This window comes from Oncorhynchus clarkii, chromosome 10 (assembly GCF_045791955.1).
Source record: "Oncorhynchus clarkii lewisi isolate Uvic-CL-2024 chromosome 10, UVic_Ocla_1.0, whole genome shotgun sequence".
Lineage (NCBI taxonomy): Eukaryota > Metazoa > Chordata > Actinopteri > Salmoniformes > Salmonidae > Oncorhynchus > Oncorhynchus clarkii.
The window spans coordinates 39,590,733-39,611,032 of record NC_092156.1 but is presented as its reverse complement, the minus strand read 5'-3'; the positions used below and the strand labels follow the sequence as shown (position 1 = coordinate 39,611,032).

Below are 20,300 nucleotides of genomic sequence, written 5' to 3'. Positions count from 1 at the left end.
GGTATAGCGGCCGTGGTTGGTGGAAGAAGGTGGGGACCAAGGTGCAGTGTGGTAAGTGTCCATATTGATAATTTATTATCACGAGAACACTAAACAACATAAGGAGAATGAACGAAATGAAACAGTCCTGTCTGGTGAAGACACAAAACAGAAAATAGAAAATAATCACCCACCAAACACAATAGAAAACATGCTCCCTAAATATATTTCTCAGGGACAATGATTGACAGCTGCCTCTGATTGAGAACCATACCAGGTCAAACACAGAAATAGCAAATCATAGAAAAACTAACACAGACAACCACCCAACTCACGCCCTGACCATACTAAAACATAACAAAATAACTAAGGTCAGAACGTGACAGGATGCTGGCAAGCCGAAGAACACTATCCCAACCGTGAAGCATGGGGGTGGCAGCATCATGTTGTAGGGGTGCTTTGCTGCAGGAGGTGCTGGTGTACTTCACAAAATAAATGGCATCATGAGGGAGGAAAATTATGTGGATATATTGAAGCAACATCTCAAGACATCAGTCAGAAAGTTAAAGCTTGGTCGCAAATGGGTCTTCTAAATGGACAATGACCCCAAGCATACTTCCAAAGTTGTGGCAAAATGGCTTAAGGACAACAAAGTCAAGGTATTGGAGTGGCAATCACAAAGCCCTGACCTCAATCCCATAGAAATTTTGTGGGCAGAACTGAAAAAGAGTGTACGAGCAAGGAGGCCTACAAACCTGACTCAGTTACACCAGCTCTGTCAGGAGGAATGGGACAAAATTCACCCAACTTTTAGTGGGAAACGTTTGACCCAAGTTAAACAATTTAAAGGCAATGCTACCAAATACTAATTGAGTGTTTGTAAACTTCTGACCCACTGGGAATGTGATGAAAGAAATAAAATCTGAAATACATAATTCTCTCTACTATTATTCTGACATTTCATATTCCTAAAATAAAGTGGTGATCCTACCTGACCTAAGAAAGGGAATTTTTACTCGGATTAAATGTCAGAAATTCTGAAAAACTGAGTTTAAATGTATTTGGCTAAGGTGTATATACACTTCTGACTTCAACTGTACATATAAAAACAATTTTAAGAAGTACATTTCGCTAGAAAGTGTCCAAATCCAAGTAAGCAGCTGTAGATACTGTAAAACTGCCATCACATCTGTCAGCTCAGGCTGCAGAATTGTTTGCACTGACAAGGGCATGCATTCTAGCTAAGGATAAAACTGTTACGATTTATACTGATAGCATATACCCATTTTGGGTGTTGCACGATTTTGGAACATTGTGTCAGCATCGTGGGTTCCTTACCTCATCTGGTAAGATGATTTTACATTCTAAACTGATTGCGAACCTGATGGAAGCGATTATTTTGCCAACATCCATTTTTGTCTGCAAGTGCCAAGCTCACACTAATGCATCTGATCCTGTCTCTAAAGGGAATGCTATGGCTGATATGGCTGCAAAAGCAGCTGCCATGTTGATTGTTTCCCCCACTCTCCAAATCGTTTCACTTCCTGTTTCTGCTGCAAATATATTTTCATTACAGGATGTTTCTGATCTGAAATCAGGTGCAGGGCCTGGGAAGGTGAGATAGTGGAGGAAGAAGTGTTCCTTTGACACACAGAGGAACCTCTGCTGGGGCCAAACGGCCTTCCCATGTTACCCAGACCTTGCTTCCTCTATGTGGCTAAGTTGGCACATGGCCAAGACCTTGTGTCAAAGGGGGGAGTTGTAGAAATTGTACATCATTTTAGGTTTGCACCTGGATTTTCTGTTTTTGCTTAGCAATTTTCTGTTAAGTGTTTGATTTGTATGACTAACAATGCAGGCAGAGGCATTCCGATGCCTATGTCAGGACATTTGAGCTCATAATGATGGACTTCATTGAGCTTACTCCATGCCAGGGGAATAAGTACTGCCTGGTTGTGGTTGATGCCTTCTCCAAATGGGTAGAAGCATGCCACATAAATGGCTGTAGCAAAGAACCTACTAAGGGAAACCATCCCTAGGTGGGGTCTGCCGGCCAAATTAATGTCAGACAACAGCTCTCATTTTGTAAATAGTGTTACTCAGAACATCTCTGAAAGTTTGCAGATTGACCTACGAACACATTGTAGATATCATCCGGCCAATAACGGTCTTGTTGAGAGAGCCAACGAAACACTGAAAATTAAATTGACTTAACTGATGACTGAGACCGGATTGCCATGGGTAACATTAATGCCTCTGGCTCTGATGTACATGCGTGGACTCGCACATCGTACCACTGGTTTAGCACCTCATGAAATACTCACAGGAAGACCCATGAGAATGCTTAACACTCCATTCCCACAGAACAGGTTGACATTGATGGGTTGCGAGGATCAAATGGTAAGCTACTGCGAGGATATACCAGCTGATGTCCTGTCGTAGGCAACCCCAGATTCCAAGGGAGGACCAGGACCGGACTCTACGCATCATGTTTGTTGATTTTGTGGTCAGTCTTCTCATTGCAGCTGTTGTATGTGCCCTGGGAGGAGCATAACAGTCCAGAGCGAGAACTGGCCTCAATGCAACTGAAGTATACAGCACCAGCATATTCCCACGGCGGGACTTAAATAACAGCCGCTCCAGCTCAAGCCAACGGCAGGCTCAGGACCTGAGTCCAGCAAACAATAGCCACACTGATATCAGAAGAAGCAGGAGATCGATGCATCCACTTGACGAGCATCACAGCCTGAATCACAAGGTTAAACACTTGGTGGTCACTGCTTCATCAGGATTGGTGAGTCCCCTGCAGGACGGTTCAGCTAATGTAGGCTAATGCGTTAGCATGAGGTTGTAAGTAACAAGAACATTTCCCAGCACATAGACATATCTGATATTGGCAAAAAGCTTAAATTCTTGTTAAATTACTCTAACTGCACTGTCCAATTTACAGTAACTATTACAGTGAAATAATACCACACTATTTATTGTTTGAGGAGAGTGCACAGTTTTGAACATGAAGAGTTATTAATGAACAAATAAGGCACATTTGGGCAGCTTAGATACAACATTTTGAAAATAAATTCAATGGTTCATTGAATCAGACTAAAACTTTGCACATACCCTACTGTCATCTAGTGGCCAATATCTAAATTGCACCTGGGCTGGAATAATACATTATGGCCTTTCTCTTGAATTTCAAAGATTATGGTAAAAAAATAAAAATAAAAAAAAAACGTTTTTTTCTTTGTATTATCTTTTACCAGATCTAATGTGTTATATTCTCCTACATTCCTTTCACATTTCCAAAAACTTCAAAGTGTTTATTTTCAAAAGGTACCAAGAAAATGCATATCTTTGCATCAGGGCCTGAGCTACAGGCAGTTAGATTTGGGTATGTCATTTTAGGTGAACATTTTAAAAAGTTTTGTATTTTTTTGTACCATCATCTTTGAAATAAAAGAGAAAGGCCATAATGTATTATTCCAGCCCAGGTTCCAATTAGATTGGTCACTAGATGGCAGCAGTTCATGCGTAAAGTTTTAGACTGATCCAATGAACCATTACATTTCTGTTCAATGCTATGCTAGGCTATCGATAAACTTACACAAATGCTTGTCTTGCTTTGGCTGTAAAGCATAATTTCAAAATCTGAGACGACAGGGTGATTAACAAAAGGCTAAGCTCTGTTTCAATATATTTAACTTGTGATTTCATGAATATGAATATTTTCTAGTAATATTTTTTGTCCGTTGCGTTATGCTAATTAGTGTCAGTTGATGACAATTCTCCCAGATCCGGGAGAGGGAGTTCCAAGAGGTTTTAAACAACTTCTTTGCTCGCTTTGAGGACAATATAGAGCCACTGACCTGGCCCGCTGCCAAAGCCTGTGGGCTCTCCTTCACCATGGCCAACGTGAGTAAAACGTTTAAACGCCTTAGCCCTCGCAAGGCTGCCGGCCCAGACGGCATCCCTAGCGACGTCCTCAGAGCATGCTGTCTGGTGTGTTTACGGACATATTCCATCAATCCCTATCCACGTCTACTCTGCCCACGTGCTTCAAGATGGCCACAATTGTTCCTGTTCCCAAGAAACCTAAGGTAACTGAACTAAATGACTATCACCTCGTAGCACCCACTTCTGTCATAATGAAGTGCTTTGAGAGACTAGTCAAGGATCATATCACCTCCACCCTACCTGATACTACTTGACCCACTCCAATTTGATTACCGCCCCAATAGGTCCACAGACGACGCAATCGCTATCAAACTGCACACTGCCCAATCTGGACAAGAAGAATACCTATGTAAAAATGCTGTTCATTGACTACTGCTCAGCATTTAACACCATAGTACCCCCCAAACTGATCATTAAGCTCAAAACCCTGGGTCTCGACCCCGCCCTGTGCAACTGGGTCCTGGACTTCCTGATGGGCCGCCCCCAGGTAACAACATCTCCACCCTGCTGATCCTCAACACTGTGGCCCCACAAGGGTGCGTTCTCAGCCCTCTCCTGTACTCCCTGTTTACCCACGACTGTGTGGCCATGCACACCTCCAACTCAATCATCAAGTTTGCAGATGACACTACAGTCGTAGGCTTGATTACCAACAACGACGAGACGGACTACAGGAAGGAGGTGAGGGCCCTCGGAGTGTGGTGTCAGGAAAATAACCTCTCAATCAACATCAACAAAACAAAGGAGATAATCGTGGACTTCAGGAAACAGCAGAGGGAGAATCCCCTACCCACATCAACAGGACAGTAGTGGAGAAGGTGGAACGTTTTAAGTTCCTCTGCGTACACATCACGGACAAACTGAAATGGTCCACCCACACAGACAGCGTGGTGAAGAAGGCGCCACAGCGCGTCTTCAACCTCAGGAGGCTTGTCACCTAAAACACTCACAAACTTTTACAGATGCACAATTGAGAGCGTCATGCCGGGCTGTATCACCACCTGGTACGAAAACTGCTCCGCCCACAACCACAAGGCTCTCCAGAGGGTAGTGAGGTCTGCACAACGCATCACCGGGGGCAAACTACCTGCCCTCCAGGACACCTATACCACCCAATTTCACAGGAAGGCCAAAAAGATAATCAAGGACAACAACCACCTGAGCAACTGCCTGTTCACCCTGGCGAGGATAGTACAGGTGCATCAAAGCTGGGACCGAGAGACTGTTAAACAGCCATCACTAACATAGAGTGGCTGCTGCCAACATATAGACTCAAATCTCTGGCAACTTTAACTTCTTGGATATAGGGGGCGCTCTTTTAATTTTTGGATGAAAAACATTCCCGTTTTAAACAAGATATTTTGTCTCGAAAAGATGCTCGGCTATGCATATAATTGACAGCTTTGGAAAGAAAACACTCTGACGTTTCCAAAACTGCAAAGATATTGTCTGTGAGTGCCACAGAACTGATGTTACAGGCGAAACCCAGATAAAAATCCAATCAGGAAGTGCCACATTTTTTGAAACCGCCTCATGCCAATGACTCCTTATATGGCTGTGAAGGAGCTAGGAGTCAGCTTACGTTTTCCACGTTTTCCCCAAGGTGTCTACAGCATTGTGACGTATTTGTAGGCATATCATTAGAAGATTGACCATAAGAGACTACATCTACCAGGTGGTCGCTTGGTGTCCTCCGTTGCAATTATTGCGTAATTTCCAGCTGCAGTATTTTTCCGTTTGCTTCTGATGAGAAGCCAACTGCCACCACTGATAGATTATCGAATAGATATGTGAAAAACACCTTGAGGATTGATTCTAAACAACGTTTGCCATGTTTCTGTCGATATTATGGAGCTAATTTGGAAAAAAGTTTGGCGTTTTAAGTGACTGCATTTTCCGGTCTTTTTCTTAGCCAAACGTGATGAACAAAACGGAGCTATTTCGTCTACACAAATAATATTTTTGGAAAAAATGAACATTTGCTATCTAACTAAGAGTCTCGTCATTGAAAACATCCAAAGTTCTTCAAAGGTAAATGATTTTATTTGAATGCTTTTCTTGTTTTTGTGAAAATGTTGCCTGCTGAATGCTAGGCTTAATGCTATGCTAGGCTATCAATACTCTTACACAAATGCTTGTGTAGCTTTGGTTGAAAAGCATATTTTGAAAATCTGAGATGACAGTGTTGTTAACAAAAGGCTAAGCTTGTGTTTGAATATATTTATTTCATTTAATTTGCGATTTTCATGAATAGGAAACGTTGCGTTATGGTAATGAGCTTGAGGCTATGATTACGCTCCCGGATACGGGATTGCTCGACGCTAGAGGTTAATACATTTAATAAATGGATTTAATAAAGGTATCACTAGTCACTTTAGATAACGCCACTTTAATAATATCTACATATCCTACATTACTCATCTCATATGTATATACTGTATTCTATACCATCTACTGCATCGCTCATCCATATATTTATATGAACATATTCTTATTCATCCCTTTAAATTTGTGTGTATAAGGTAGTTGTTGTGAATTTGTTAGATTACTTGTTAGATATTACTGCACTGTCAGAACTACAAGCACAAGCATTTCTCTACACTAGCATTAACATCTGCTAACCAGGTGTATGTGACCAATACCATTTGATTTGATCAAATGAAACTTCATGAAGTAAACCTTCACAGGGTAAAACTTTTAGGGGAAAATGCATTAATGGTGATTTGCCATCAGCAAAACATATGAGAGGTGGATTTGATTGTGCACATTGGTGCACCATAATTATTTTAGAACCCAGACATCGTGTACCAGAGCCTATTCTAATCCAACCCCGGCAAACTCCATTCCCGAACCTGCCATTGTCATAACCCAAGTAATATCTCCATAACACAATTCAATGAATCCTATCTGAGAATGCAAACGTGTTAATTACAGTATCTTCTCAAATAGGATGTAGCTGGATAAATGGAACATGCGCTTCTAGCATTCCCATTAAACTGAATGTGGTGTACACCACTATTCAGACAGAAGCAGACATTCACTCTCCACATCAATATGCCTCAGTCATCATTCCTGTCTCATTTCCAACCAGAGCCAGTCTCTTAATGTTTGTCTTGAAAAATGGGCCACTCGAGATAGGCCTCCTGTCCAATTTCCATTAACAAACTGGCAGCAGAGAATATGACTTGGAAAGACTGCAAGAGCTTGTCTGGATCATTCCATGCATGGTTCGTTACACAGTATGGCTGGTAAAGGCTTACCCATTCAGTATTATTCAGGCCCTGTAACTGTAGTTAAAACCAGTGTGTTTCTTTCTCCAGTTTTCTGTCAGCCTCTGTGACAGCTGTGTTTTATCTCTTCAACAGGCTGAAACAGCAGCTGCAGCTGAATGTACTGAAGGCCACTCCAGAGAATGTGCTGTAGTTTTACTGGTTGAATAATGTAGCTTTGGCATAAGCCTCATTTAGGGGAGGGGAACATCTGCAGTTTCCTCAGAACTCTATGTATTATCTAGAGTGTAGCAGTGGGAATCAGAAATGAAAGACTACCAGGGATCTGATAATCATCTTGAACAAATGCACCAGACTACAGTGCATCTACTGTCCCAGTGATATCTTGTAGCCTGTCCCCTGTTCCAGACTTCAGGCCTCCACATCAATATGTCTCTTGAGGCACCCATCCCGCTAGCGGGATCATTTTCGTCAACATCTGCTGAATTGCAGAGCGCCAAATTCAAATTAAATTACAAAAAAATATTAAATTTTCATGAAATCACAAGTGCAATATAGCAAAACACAGCTTAGCTTGTTGTTAACCTTTCCGCTAGCAGAACCCCTCGACAACATTCCGCTGAAAAGGCAGCGCACGAAATTCAAAATTTTTGCAGAAATACTCATAATAAACATTGATAAAAGATACAAGCGTTATTCACAGAATTAAAGATAGTCTTCTCCTCGCTGTGTCAGTTTTCAAAAACACTTACGGAAAAAGCATAATCTGAGAACGGCGCTCAGAACCCAAAACAGCCAGAGGAATATCTGCCATCTTGGGAAAAGTTAGAAACAACATCATGAATATTCACTTACCTTTGATGATCTTCATCAGAAGGCACTCCCAGGAAACCCAGTTCGACAATAAATTACTGATTTGTTCCATAAAGTTCCATAAAGTCCGTCATTATGTCCAAATAGCCACTTGTTGTTAGCGTGTTCAGCCCAGTAATCCATCTTCATGAGGCGCAGGCACTTCATCCAGACAAAAACTCAAAAAGTTCCGTTACAGTCCTTTAGAAACATGTCAAACGATGTATGGAATCAATCAATGGGATGTTTTTAACATAAAACATCAATAATGTTCCAACCCGAGAATTCCTTTGTCTTCAGAAAAGCACTGGAACGAATGAGAGGTAACTCAGTCGGGAACGCGCGTCATGAGACCAAGGCTCTCTGCCAGACCACTGACTCAAAGAGGTCTCATGAGCCCCTCCTTTATAGTAGAATCCTCAAACCAGTTTCTAAAGACGGTTGACATCTAGTGGAAGCCCTAGGAAGTGCAACCTCATCCTTATCTCAATGTGTATTCGGTAGGCCAAGCTTTGAAAAACTACAAACCTCAGATGTCCCACTTCCTGGTGGATTTTTCTCAGGTTTTCACTTACCATTTGAGTTCTGTTATACTCACAGACATCATTCAAACAGTTTTAGAAATTTCAGAGTGTTTTCTATCCAATACTACTAATAATATACATATATTAGCATCTGGGACAGAGTAGGAGGCAGTTCACTCTGGGCACGCTATTCATCCAAAAGTGAAAATGCTGCCTCCTATCTCAAAAAGGTTAAACCACCTGGCGTGTCAGATTTCAAAAAAGTTTTTCAGCGAAAGCAATCCAAGCATTTATGTAAGGACATTACAAACATTACGAACAGCTAGCAGCAAAGTAGATTGGTCACGAAAGTCAGAAAAGCAATAAATGAATCGCTTACCTTTGATGATCTTCGGATGTTTGCACTCACGAGACTCCCAGTTACACAATAAATGTTTCTTTTGTTCCATAAAGATTCATGTAAAACTTTTTTTATTAATCAATCCTCATGTTGTTTTTACAATAAATAATCAATAATATTTCAACCGGACCGTAGCTTTTTCAATAGGAGAGAGAGCGAAAATGTCTGCTCCAAGCTGTTGCACATGCAAAACTCTGCTGGCACCCAGCCATCCATTGACGCGATGTGATCGTTCTCGCTCATTTTTCAGAATAAAAGGCTGAAACTATGTCTAAAGACTGTTCACACCATGTGGAAGCCATAGGAAAAGGAATATGGTTGATATCCCTTTAAATGGAGGGAAGGCATGCAATGGAACAGGGAGCTTTCAAAATAAGAGGATTTTACTCAGGTTTTCGCCTGCAATATCAGTTCTGTTATACTCACAGACAATATTTTGACAGTTTTGGAAACTTTAGAGTGTTTTCTATCCTAATTTCTATCCCTATCCTAATCTGAATTATATGCATATTCTAGCTTCTGGACCTGAGAAATAGGCAGTTTAATTTGGATACGTTTTTCATCCAAACATCAAAATACCCCTTACACTCAACAGGTTAATTGTTCAGCATGTCCATAGGCCATGATCACGACGGGGGTTATGTGAATAGTGCTCCCAAGGTAGAGTTAAGGGCCTACTGTCATGGTGACCCTGTGGCAATATGGACAGTCTCAACGAAGCGATTGCCTTGTGTGTGGTGATGAAGTAGGTACTGATGTTTAAATTCATATGTTCCTTCTGAGAATGGATTGCACTACGTGAAGTGATGGAACGCCAATAACAATGGCGGGCATTTACAATGGTGATATACGAAGTGTGAGAAAGTCTTTCCTTTTACCTCATGTTAATGTATGTTTAATGAAAATGCTTGTAAATCATTTTCTATTAGGTTGAGACTTAGTCTCAAAAGGGAGGAAATGTCATGGAAAATTACATAATTAGTCATGCTATCCCGTGTTTTGCTGCTTAAAGAATAGTCTCTTGTTATATGCTAGTGTTTTTTTAACCTGATACAAATTTGTCTTTGTGTGACTTAGTCACAAGACTGGGTGTATAGCTAAGATCCGTTAGGTGCGACCGCAGCATGCAAGATATGTGAGATATCCCGTGAGTTTACTATCTACAGAAAGTCAGCTGTGTGGAACATTGCAGGAAGGAGCACATTATACTGTGAACTGTAACAAAACACAGTTATACGGTTGAGCCATCATGATATCAACCTCGGTCTATCTTAATCTGCACAGACAAACCAATTGCCTTTTACAATATGTTCTGCCCCTGTTTCCACACATCTGCTAAACTGCCACCTAGACAAAAGAGGTTGTGCTTTCCTATAAAAGCAGAGACTATGTTTGTTAAGCTTTCAACTCTGAACCATTTTTGGTAATGGTTGATTGCTTCATTTTTGCAAATCTTATAATAAAGTTGTTGTAAGAGGAATCTACAGTCTTTTTCCTCCTATAGAATTGCTACCACACTACTCATCAGTCCAGAGTAGACCAGCCCTCATTGATGGGACCGGGCCGGCTGCAGTCTAAGGTTATTTATCTTTAATAGCATTTATTGAGTAGTTGACCATTGGAATTGAGTGTTTAACCCAACCACATAAATATCAATACATCACAGCAGGACTGTGGTCGGGGTCCTCTCAGATTGAACCTTTCTTCCCAGGGACAACACTATTGATCTTTGTTTAAGGGTAGAGTTTAACCAGTGAGCTCGTATGGAGCAAGGCCCACATGTCCTTAAAATCAGAGTAATTCATCAGACCTTTCACTTAGCTTTCAAAATATACTGATGATGCTGAACCACAAAACCACATGTTGTCCATGGGCAGGCAATCAAACTGAATCGAATGGACCTTGAGGCTGTGGATCAAATCATAATGTCACTTGACATTTGAGTGGATAGCTTTCTTTGCCATGTGAAATATTGTAATCTCATTGGCCACTCATTGCATAGTGACTTAGTGGTGATAACTTGAATGGGCTGGGGTATGTATCCCTCTGCTCTGCAGACCTCTCCAGCCATCTCCTAACCATAGTCATGGCCAATCTACAGACTCCTGTATTTTACATGACCAGATGAAAAATTAATTTCTACACTTGGGACTGAGTATCAATTAAGACATGCAGAGATACTTTGTTTAGTGATGAGGGAGTTAGTAGGAAATGGCCCTGTCTTCCTCTTCCTCCCCTCTGGTGTCACATCAACAGATGTCCCCATTACAGAGAAGACACACTGAGAGACACATGACTGAAACCTCTAGGAGTCAGCTGTAGTATTCACAAGACTCATACGTGGGTGGAAGGAGATAGTTGAGTGGTAAAAAGCATTACATGACATGAACCATAACAACATGATCTAGTTCAGCGATGAATAGACCGTTTTTCTCATTAGACATGTGCAATAACTATGTCTCTACTTGTCTAGACACTCATTAAATGTCGACCTCAGTGTGAGGGATCAGGGATGTCATAAAGGAATTCCAACAGGGCTTAGTCTATTTTTGCTTTCACCAATATCAGCCTGGGTGACCACTATTTCTTGTATGTACCACACACACAACATGCACAACCCTCAGGAGAGTTGAATAAGAAAGGGGTATTCTCAACCTGGTCTCAGAGCATTTCGTATTATTCAGTACGTAAATCAGAAACAAAACTTTAGTATGATATATTACGTTTCTTGTTGTATATTAATTTGTGGATGTCCATCACCCATTTTGTACGATATGTTACAAATTGCAATTCACATGACATTATAGGGGTTAGGGTTAATTAAGGTTAGGGTTTGGGGAAGGGTTACCTAACATTCAAAGTAGCTAAAAAGTAGTAAGTAGTTGAAAAGCTACTAATTAGCTAAAATACTAAAGTTGTCCTTGATGAAATTTGAACTCGCAACCTTTTAGTTGCTAGACATTCACATTATACGCCCACCCATCCACCATGACCAGCCACCCTACTTTCATTTTCGCCTTAAGTAACCATATCAAGCGTAACATATGAAACTAATTTAAGTGTCCTGGATTTACATGTACTATGTTACGTCTAGTCTATGAGACCAGGCTGGTATTCTAGACACACAAACAGGTATGCAGGCTGTGACACAGACATATCATCACTCCCCAGTGGTAACTGGTCTGCTACTATTACTACTGCAACATTCATCAGCCTGTCATCTCAGCTAGCACCAACGCCTTCTGCAGATATTAATTACCCAGAGCTGAGATCTATCTCTCTACAGATCTGTCTCTTTCTCAACGCTTATCCCATCACATTTTTCACACCCCATTATAAGAGGACAAAGTGATTGCGCATACCATGGAGATGAGCGCAAATGGAAATATCTAAAATATCTAAATTGCGACAGCTGTTGAAATTTGCTGGAAAAAAGGTAAACGTTTCAGTCATACTTGTGCAGTAACGGTTATAAAAGAGTATAGCTGCATTCACATATTGGAATTAGTTTAATATGGAAAGCAAAAATATGTTCTGAAAAGTACCTTTTTTTCCATAGACTAATGATTTCAAGTAGCATTTTCAAATCGGCTTAACGTTACTGTGAAAGGGATTTATCATTCAGACCTGCTGTTCCACAAAATCATTAGCTCTGTATAACTAATGGGACACCATACGTTATGATGACTTTATATAGGCCCCTATTGTTGCTTTGATGAGCATAACAATTTCACAGGCACAATGTGAAAGCATATCATACTGCCATAATGTTTGATATCAATTAGAGAGAGTGTAATATTCTGACATAAAAATTTGACACAATACCTACAGCACCGAATGACTTAAACATGTGGTTGCCTTCTGCACACCCACAGATGTGCCCCCCATGCTTCAACAGAGTCTAAAAAAGCCATGCTTTGAAGATTTTTTGAGGGTGTTCTTTGCTTAGTTTTTTTTGAGGATAAAGCCTGATTGTTGGGCTCACTTGTCTGAGTATGAGGGGAAATTATCATGTGCTGCTGGAGCCAGAGGAAGCTGCTCAACAGGAGACCCTTGCAGTGTCTGCTCTCGTGCAGGATGTGTATGGGTGAGAGGCAAGTCATTTTATGAGCACAGATTTGGTTTATTGTTGGGTGATGCTTTACAAAACCAATCTGTTTCACCCTCAACAGAATATTAGGAAATACTATTTTGAGCAAGGTTTATTATTCAAATTGGATGTATTGTCTATTATTCAGTGAGTAGGTGTTAATACAATGCTATTGTTAATACATACCTGTGATATTTTTGAATATCCAGTAGGTGATGGTTGTTTTGCTATTTCAATGGATCGCCACTCAGTAGCGTGTACTGTACTCAGACTAATTGCTTATGAGGTGGTCTCACTCGTATCTGATCCAAAATAAATATAATATTTCTACACCCCTTTACTGTTGGATCTACATTCACTTTTCTCGTGGTCTGTTTGCTCTGAGTCTCCGGAGCATGGCTGCTATTCTCCTATTTCTTTGGGAGTGATTGAGCGGCTTGAATCTTTAAAGTTCACCCGCTTCTTCAGTAACCAGTGTTCTGTGCTGCCAGTCTAATGGAGATCACATGGTCTATATAGGCACTAACAGTGACGTGTGGATGTGTGTGGGAGAGTTGAATAGAATTCCACATCACCCACTGCTTCATTATTGGTTACTATTCTGAAGGGGGCTTTTTTCCCACACAGTTCTGTATAATCAATGGGACAATGTGAAATCAGCACATTAAAGGCTGTACTTTAAAACCTATTCATATATCCAACAATACATTTCAACCCTACAGGGACAGAGTCTAATCACACATGGTGAGCAGCAACATTACTGCATTAGCTTCTCTTTCCATGGTTGTTTGGGATACACAAAGGCCATGGCTCATTGTGATTGGCCATGCACTGGACACAGGTCACATGTATAATTGGTCCATTAGAAGCCTGGTAAAAGCTTTCATCATTCCCCCACTGTGGTCCCCATCTGCCCCCCCCCCCCCCCTCTCCCTGCTCTAACACAGTGTAATGTGGGGTTATTACCTTGGCAGTGCCAGCTCTCAGACAGGCCAAACAAAGACACACAGGGCCATTTAGAAACACTGATGAACTATTTCCTAAGTGGACTGGATGTGATTGGACAAACTGAGCCTCAGGCTCAGGCAAGTAGTAACAGTTAGCTGTTATGTCATATGTATGATATATGAATCATACTCTTGTCTTGATATGAAAATGGCAGATTTTCTGTCAGGAGCCATGTCAGTTACAATTCTAAAGTCTTTCAGGCATGAATTGGGTTGCCAATTTGTTGGAAGGGTTTCATTAATGTTGTTGGACATGTACTGTAACCGATTATTGCCATCTACTGTATTAGAGAGAAGGAGGAGAGACAGAGGGGGAGTTTGAGGGGCAAGGGGGTGGCACTCTATTTGCCAGGCACATCAGAGGCATGTTAGAATGCATTACTCTTCTGCAAGCCTGTCATAGTTCATTCGTTTGCAGAGACAAAAGATTTTGGCTTAATGCTGTGTTGTTTTTTCCCCTTCTCCTGGTGTTGTCACATGAAAGACCGTGGTGGAATGAGAAACAATGGGCCCGACAGCCCTCTGCTATCTGACAGCTCTGTAAATGTCTATTAACACAATACTTCTCCTATGTAATTACATCGCTGAAATGACAGCCCTTGTGATTTTTCAGGCTGGCATGAGCAAGCCGCGTTGACTAGTGATGAGAGCTATAGGCATAAAGAGCTCTGCGGCTGAACCAATTGCTACTGGAGGATTTCCACCTCTATACATCAAACCTTACTACTCCGGACCACATTGTTTCAGATACATTTTCATTGCACATTGGGTGAATCAGAATGGAGTAATTGATAGGGAGGAGACCTGTGTGAGGGTGTCCTGGTGTGTGTGGTCGTGTGGTTCTGTGTTGTGACCTCACCTTGGTAACGCAGCAGCAGCAGGGAGCCGGAGCGAGGCTGCTGGTCACTGCGGTAACGGATGGAGATCTGATTGCTCCAGCTGCGCACCACCAGACCCCTCATCAGGACGGTCTCGTTGGCAAGGATGGAGGACTCCCGTCCCCCCATGTCCTCCACCGTCATCACCTCCCCCTCAGACAGGCTCACGTTCAGCACCTGCAAACGCACACACCACACAGGTCAGTCCAACGTCGCATTTGTTTCCATTATGTGATGTGTCCAAACAGCCTGGTAAAATGTGTTTTTTGTGTCTTTGCTTCTCAAGCTACAGCTGTCGGCAGTCCAGGAGACAAACTAGTTAACGCTCATTACCACACAGCAGAATGGGACACTGCATGAATGGTTCATGTCCAGCTTGAGATGTAGATGAGGTTTAATACAAGATATCATCAGAAACACTGCCACCTATATCCTCATCATTCCCCACAACTGCTGCATTAGGACTGAGGGTCTGGCCCATATTCCACCCCATAATCCGGTCCCTCTTACCACCTAGCCTGCCTCCCTCCCACTTTGTACATCACTGCAGGCGAATGTGCCCCAGAAACCATCACTCGACCCTGACTGGCCATTTGTGTGGTCACGGCTCACATCAGACAGGATTTTAATTCAATTGACACCCCCATCATTCCTGTCTCAGAGCCAGTCTCTTAATGTTTGCTTTGAAAAATGGGCCACTTGAGATAGGCCTCCTGTTCAATTTCCATTAACAAACTGGCAGCAGGATGTATTTTATCAGAGAATATGATTGGAAAGACTGCAGAGCTTGTCTGGATCATTCCATGCATGGTTCGTTACACAGTATGGCTGGTAAAGGCTTACCCATTCAGTATTATTCAGGCCCTGTAACTGTAATTAAAACCAGTGTGTTTCTTTCTCCAGTTTTCTGTCAGCCTCTGTGACAGCTGTGTTTTATCTCTTCAACAGGCTGAAACAGCAGCTGCAGCTGAATGTACTGAAGGCCACTCCAGAGAATGTGCTGTAGTTTTACTGGTTGAATAATGTAGCTTTGGCATAAGCCTCATTTAGGGGAGGGGAACATCTGCAGTTTCCTCAGAACTCTATGTATTATCTAGAGTGTAGCAGTGGGAATCAGAAATTAAAGACAACCAGGGATCTGATAATCATCTTGAACAAATGCACCAGACTACAGTGCATCTACTGTCCCAGTGATATCTTGTAGCCTGTCGCCTGATCCAGACTTCAGGCCTGGAGTGTGGTGTGGGAGTGGGAGCGTGCTGTGGCCTTCGGATAGGCTGCTCTCCCAGGGGGAATGAGAGTGTCACTGAGGCAGACTGAGGGAGCTCAGAGTGCGATGCAGAGGATCACCAGGCGAGTCACTGGCACCAGAATGAATTTGGTCTCACTGACAACCTGTCACTCGGTTGAGGGGATGCCAACGATGGGTGTGAGGGGGTTTACTACCGCTCTCACAGACAGAACTGAAATGCGACTGTCTGTTACTCTGTCTCCGTCAGACATCAGCCAAGACTGAGGTCAACCTCCTTTTGTTCTTACCCAGAATGCTACACAAAAATAAAGCTTTCCCAGGTCATCAAACTACTTAAAAAATTATAATAATTGTAAGCCTCATTGTCACGCCCTGACCTTAGAGAGCCTTTTTATTTCTCTATTTGGTTAGGTCAGGGTGTGATTTGGGTGGGCATTCTATGTTTTCTGTTTCTTTGTTTTTGGCCGAGTGTGGTTCCCAATCAGAGCTGTCTATCGTTGTCTCTGATTGGGGATCATACTTAGGCAGCCCTTTTTCCCACATTTAGGTTGTGGGATCTTGTCTTTGTTTGTTGCATGTGTTGCACTCCGAAGCTTTACGTTCGTTGTGTTGTTTATTGTTTTTTTGGTGGAACATTTAATAAATAAAATGTACGCCTACCTTGCTGCACCTTGGTCCGGTCATTCTACCACTAATGACGGACGTAACACTCATCTAATTGATTCCCACAATCAAATACTGTACAGAAAGCAGGTGTAAATTGAAGCCATTTAGTATTTTTTTAATCTTTACATATCCAAATTAATTTAACATTGTGTTGACAATCACGCCTCTCGTGAATAATGTGAAGATTGAAAATAACACCAGACTTGATCAAGCCATCACTATTCTATGCATTTACCCCCAAAACTGGCATGTGATCTCATGGGGCCAAATCTGGCCCAAGTTAAGCGTGTGTAAATGGAACTTAATTCCCTTTTTATGCACCTTTCTCTCTATTAATTTTGGATGGAAATCAAAGAAATGAAGGTGTGGTGGAGACTTAATTACATCGCCTTTACGTGTGATGATGCAACAGATAAAGTTGCAAATGACAATATAGGGCCAAACCTACCGAGTTGATTTTTGATTTCTAGAATATTTTAATTATATAATATGACTTTTTACTGTATTATTTACAATGTGTATCGTGTTAAATATTAGCCACTATCGGTAGCCACTGTCTGTTATACCAACATACATTTATAACTGTCACTTTAGTAGTTTCCTTACACTTTACACTGTCAAGTTTGTGTGGTTGATCCTGAGGATATCTACAAAAACTGGATCATATTATGCTAGCATATTACAAGTTGTGTAATAATTTGGAACATGTAGCCTATTTGAAACATTATGGAACGCAGACCATATGTAGCAGGTTAAACCTTCACGATGACTGCACCGTTGTCATCACAGTTACATAATTAGTGAGGATTATTAGGGTAGATTTATAGGACTACTGGTTGACCCTATATTTGCCTATTGCATGTGACAGCATCCTTTTTGATCTACCAATTGGTGCTGAAAAGTAGACGATGTCACACCCTGACCTTAGTTCCTTTTTATTGTCTCTATTTTGGTTTGGTCGAGGCGTGAGTTGGGGTGGGCATTCTATGTTGTTTTTCTATGTTTTCTTTTCCACGTGTTTGGCCTGGTATGGTTCACAATCAGAGAAGGCTGTCTACCGTGAGAACCATACTTAGGTAGCCCTTTCCCACCTGGTGTTTGTGGGTAGTTGTTTCCTGTTTTGTGTTTTCACCTTTCAGGACTGTTTCAATTTTCATTTCTTATATTCACTTTGTTATTTTGTATTTTCGTGTTCTGGTATAATAAATAATCATGAAACACTTACCACGCTCTGTTTTGGTCCGATCCTTCCTACTCCTCGTCCGATGAAGACGAAGATCGTTACAGACGAGTATGAGTGTATTTAATTGATCCCTATTATGAACCCATTCTATTTGTATATTCAGTAAGTCTGTCGACATAGATCAAACTAAAACGTACACCATGGTTAAAGGGATGTTTTCATCTAAATGTACAAAAAACTATAGTGAATGAAATCTCCACGAGAAAATGTGTTGGCCAACAAGTGGGATGGTTTTCCGTGGTTGAATTCAAATTATTCACGCCAGGGAGTCACACCTGCAAAGCTCGTTACGCACCTGCATATGGTAAGTCTAAATACCAACTATCTATCTGGGAAGCGAGGAAGAATACAAAGTATTTAAGCCTTGAACTCATTCACTTCCTTCATAACTCTCTCTCTCTCTCTCTCTCTCTCTCTCTCATTTCCATCTCTCCTATTATTATGCATATTTGTTAGATCGACGAGAGATGGTTGACATTCAACCATGCCTCTGCCATGCAACATTCATACATATTTCAGTCAGCGTTAGCTCCACAAACATCAGACCACCACTCAAAGTCAATGCCTTCATTCTAAAATGATTCTGCAATAGGACCCGGTAAGAAGACAGGATTGCTCCCCTGTTGGAACCTTCGCGGCCCTTCCAATGACAGCTAAGGCATGATGCTGGGTGTCATGGAGGAATAAAACTGGAACATTCTTAGAGGTGATCAAGCAAACTCTAGTGGTCTGTACAGATACAGACACATTTATTCATGTTACAGTCGTGCAATGTCCAGTGTCTTATTTCACAATTCATAAATACAATACTTTCAAAAAAATGAAATGATTACACTGTTGAGGTCTGTGAGTGTATAAAAAACATTATACGATTTAGTTGACATCCTGCCCACTATCAACTAAGCCACTCCATAAGAACCTAAAATAATATGAGGAAAAGTCCAATTTGAATCCCTTTTATCTGCAGGCAAAAGTAAGCTGTTTGTTATCCGAGACAGGACACACATGGAAATGGTTGCCTTAAAAAAAATTAAATTAAAATTCCGTATCGTATTGATAATCCTCAGTCTAGTTGCAGGGCACTTGAGGGTTGACATGGCTTCTCAATCCCATATGAAAGGTCAAAGGAGCACAGAGCTGGATTACCCATGGAGGAGAAGTGTTACGCAACACAGGGCAGCAATTCCTCCCAAAGGGAACTCAATATGTGTGCCAGCAGATCTGCCCAGGAAATCCAGCTCTGCTCATCCTAATGACTTCATCCTTGAAGGACTGAAGACTGGAACGAGTGTCTCTTCCTCTTCCTCATTCATTGTGATTTGAGAATGTTCTTGCTGTGGCTGACATTTCACTTTATCTCCACAAGGATGTGGAACCACTGAGATATGCAGGAACCTTGAGAGACAAAGGGAGGGGAACAAAGAAATTACATTGAAGTTTAAAGCTCTCTATTTTTCTCGGTGGCCCGGCGTCCTTTTATTCAGAGCCAGGTCTTCAGACAGGGGGGAAAACAGTGCTATGGCAGTGTAAGAGTTGTGTGCAATACGTGATAACAATATTCATGCTCTGAGGGGTAGGTTATGTGAGCATGTGCACATACAGTGGTGTCTGAAGTTATTGACACCCGTGATAAAGATTAGCAATAATGGCTGTATAAAAGACATAATTCAAATACTGAGCTATATCTTATGCAATTTTTTTTTTTTGGGGGGGGACTATATTATTTTATACTAATAGAGTTGTTCAGGGAAAGAGATGTTGTTTAACAAGTAATATATATAGATTGTTTTAAAGGTAGGGGTCAACATTATTGAGACCACTAAAGATTCTCATGACTAAAGTAGTCAATAGTGTAGTATTTATTTTTATTTATATTTTACCTTTATTTAACCAGGCAAGTCAGTTAAGAACAAATTCTTATTTTCAATGACGGCCTGGGAACAGTGGGTTAACTGCCTGTTCAGGGGCAGAACGACAGATTTGTACCTTGTCAGCTCGGGGGTTTGAACTCGCAACCTTCCGGTTACTAGTCCAACGCTCTAACCACTAGGCTACCCTCCCGTAGGTCCCGTATTCCTAACACACATTGACTACGTCAAGCTTGTCACTGTTCAAACTGCTGGATGCATTTACAGTTCGTTTCGGTTGTGTTTCAGATGATTTTGTGCCCAATAGAAATGATTTATTTCATACAGTCATTAATCCACATCTTTAACAAGGGTGTC

General features: G+C 41.4%; 1 protein-coding gene across 4 annotated transcripts in view; it reads right to left on the bottom strand.

Moving 5' to 3' along the window:
* Positions 1 to 20,300, bottom strand: part of LOC139418451 (seizure protein 6 homolog) — a 200,997-nt gene that overhangs the window by 55,593 nt on the left and 125,104 nt on the right. For all 4 annotated transcript variants that reach the window (XM_071167883.1, XM_071167880.1, XM_071167882.1 and 1 more), the window contains exon 4: positions 14,896 to 15,091. In XM_071167883.1, the coding sequence (XP_071023984.1) occupies positions 14,896 to 15,091 (196 nt within the window). The remainder of the gene's footprint in view (positions 1 to 14,895; positions 15,092 to 20,300) is intronic.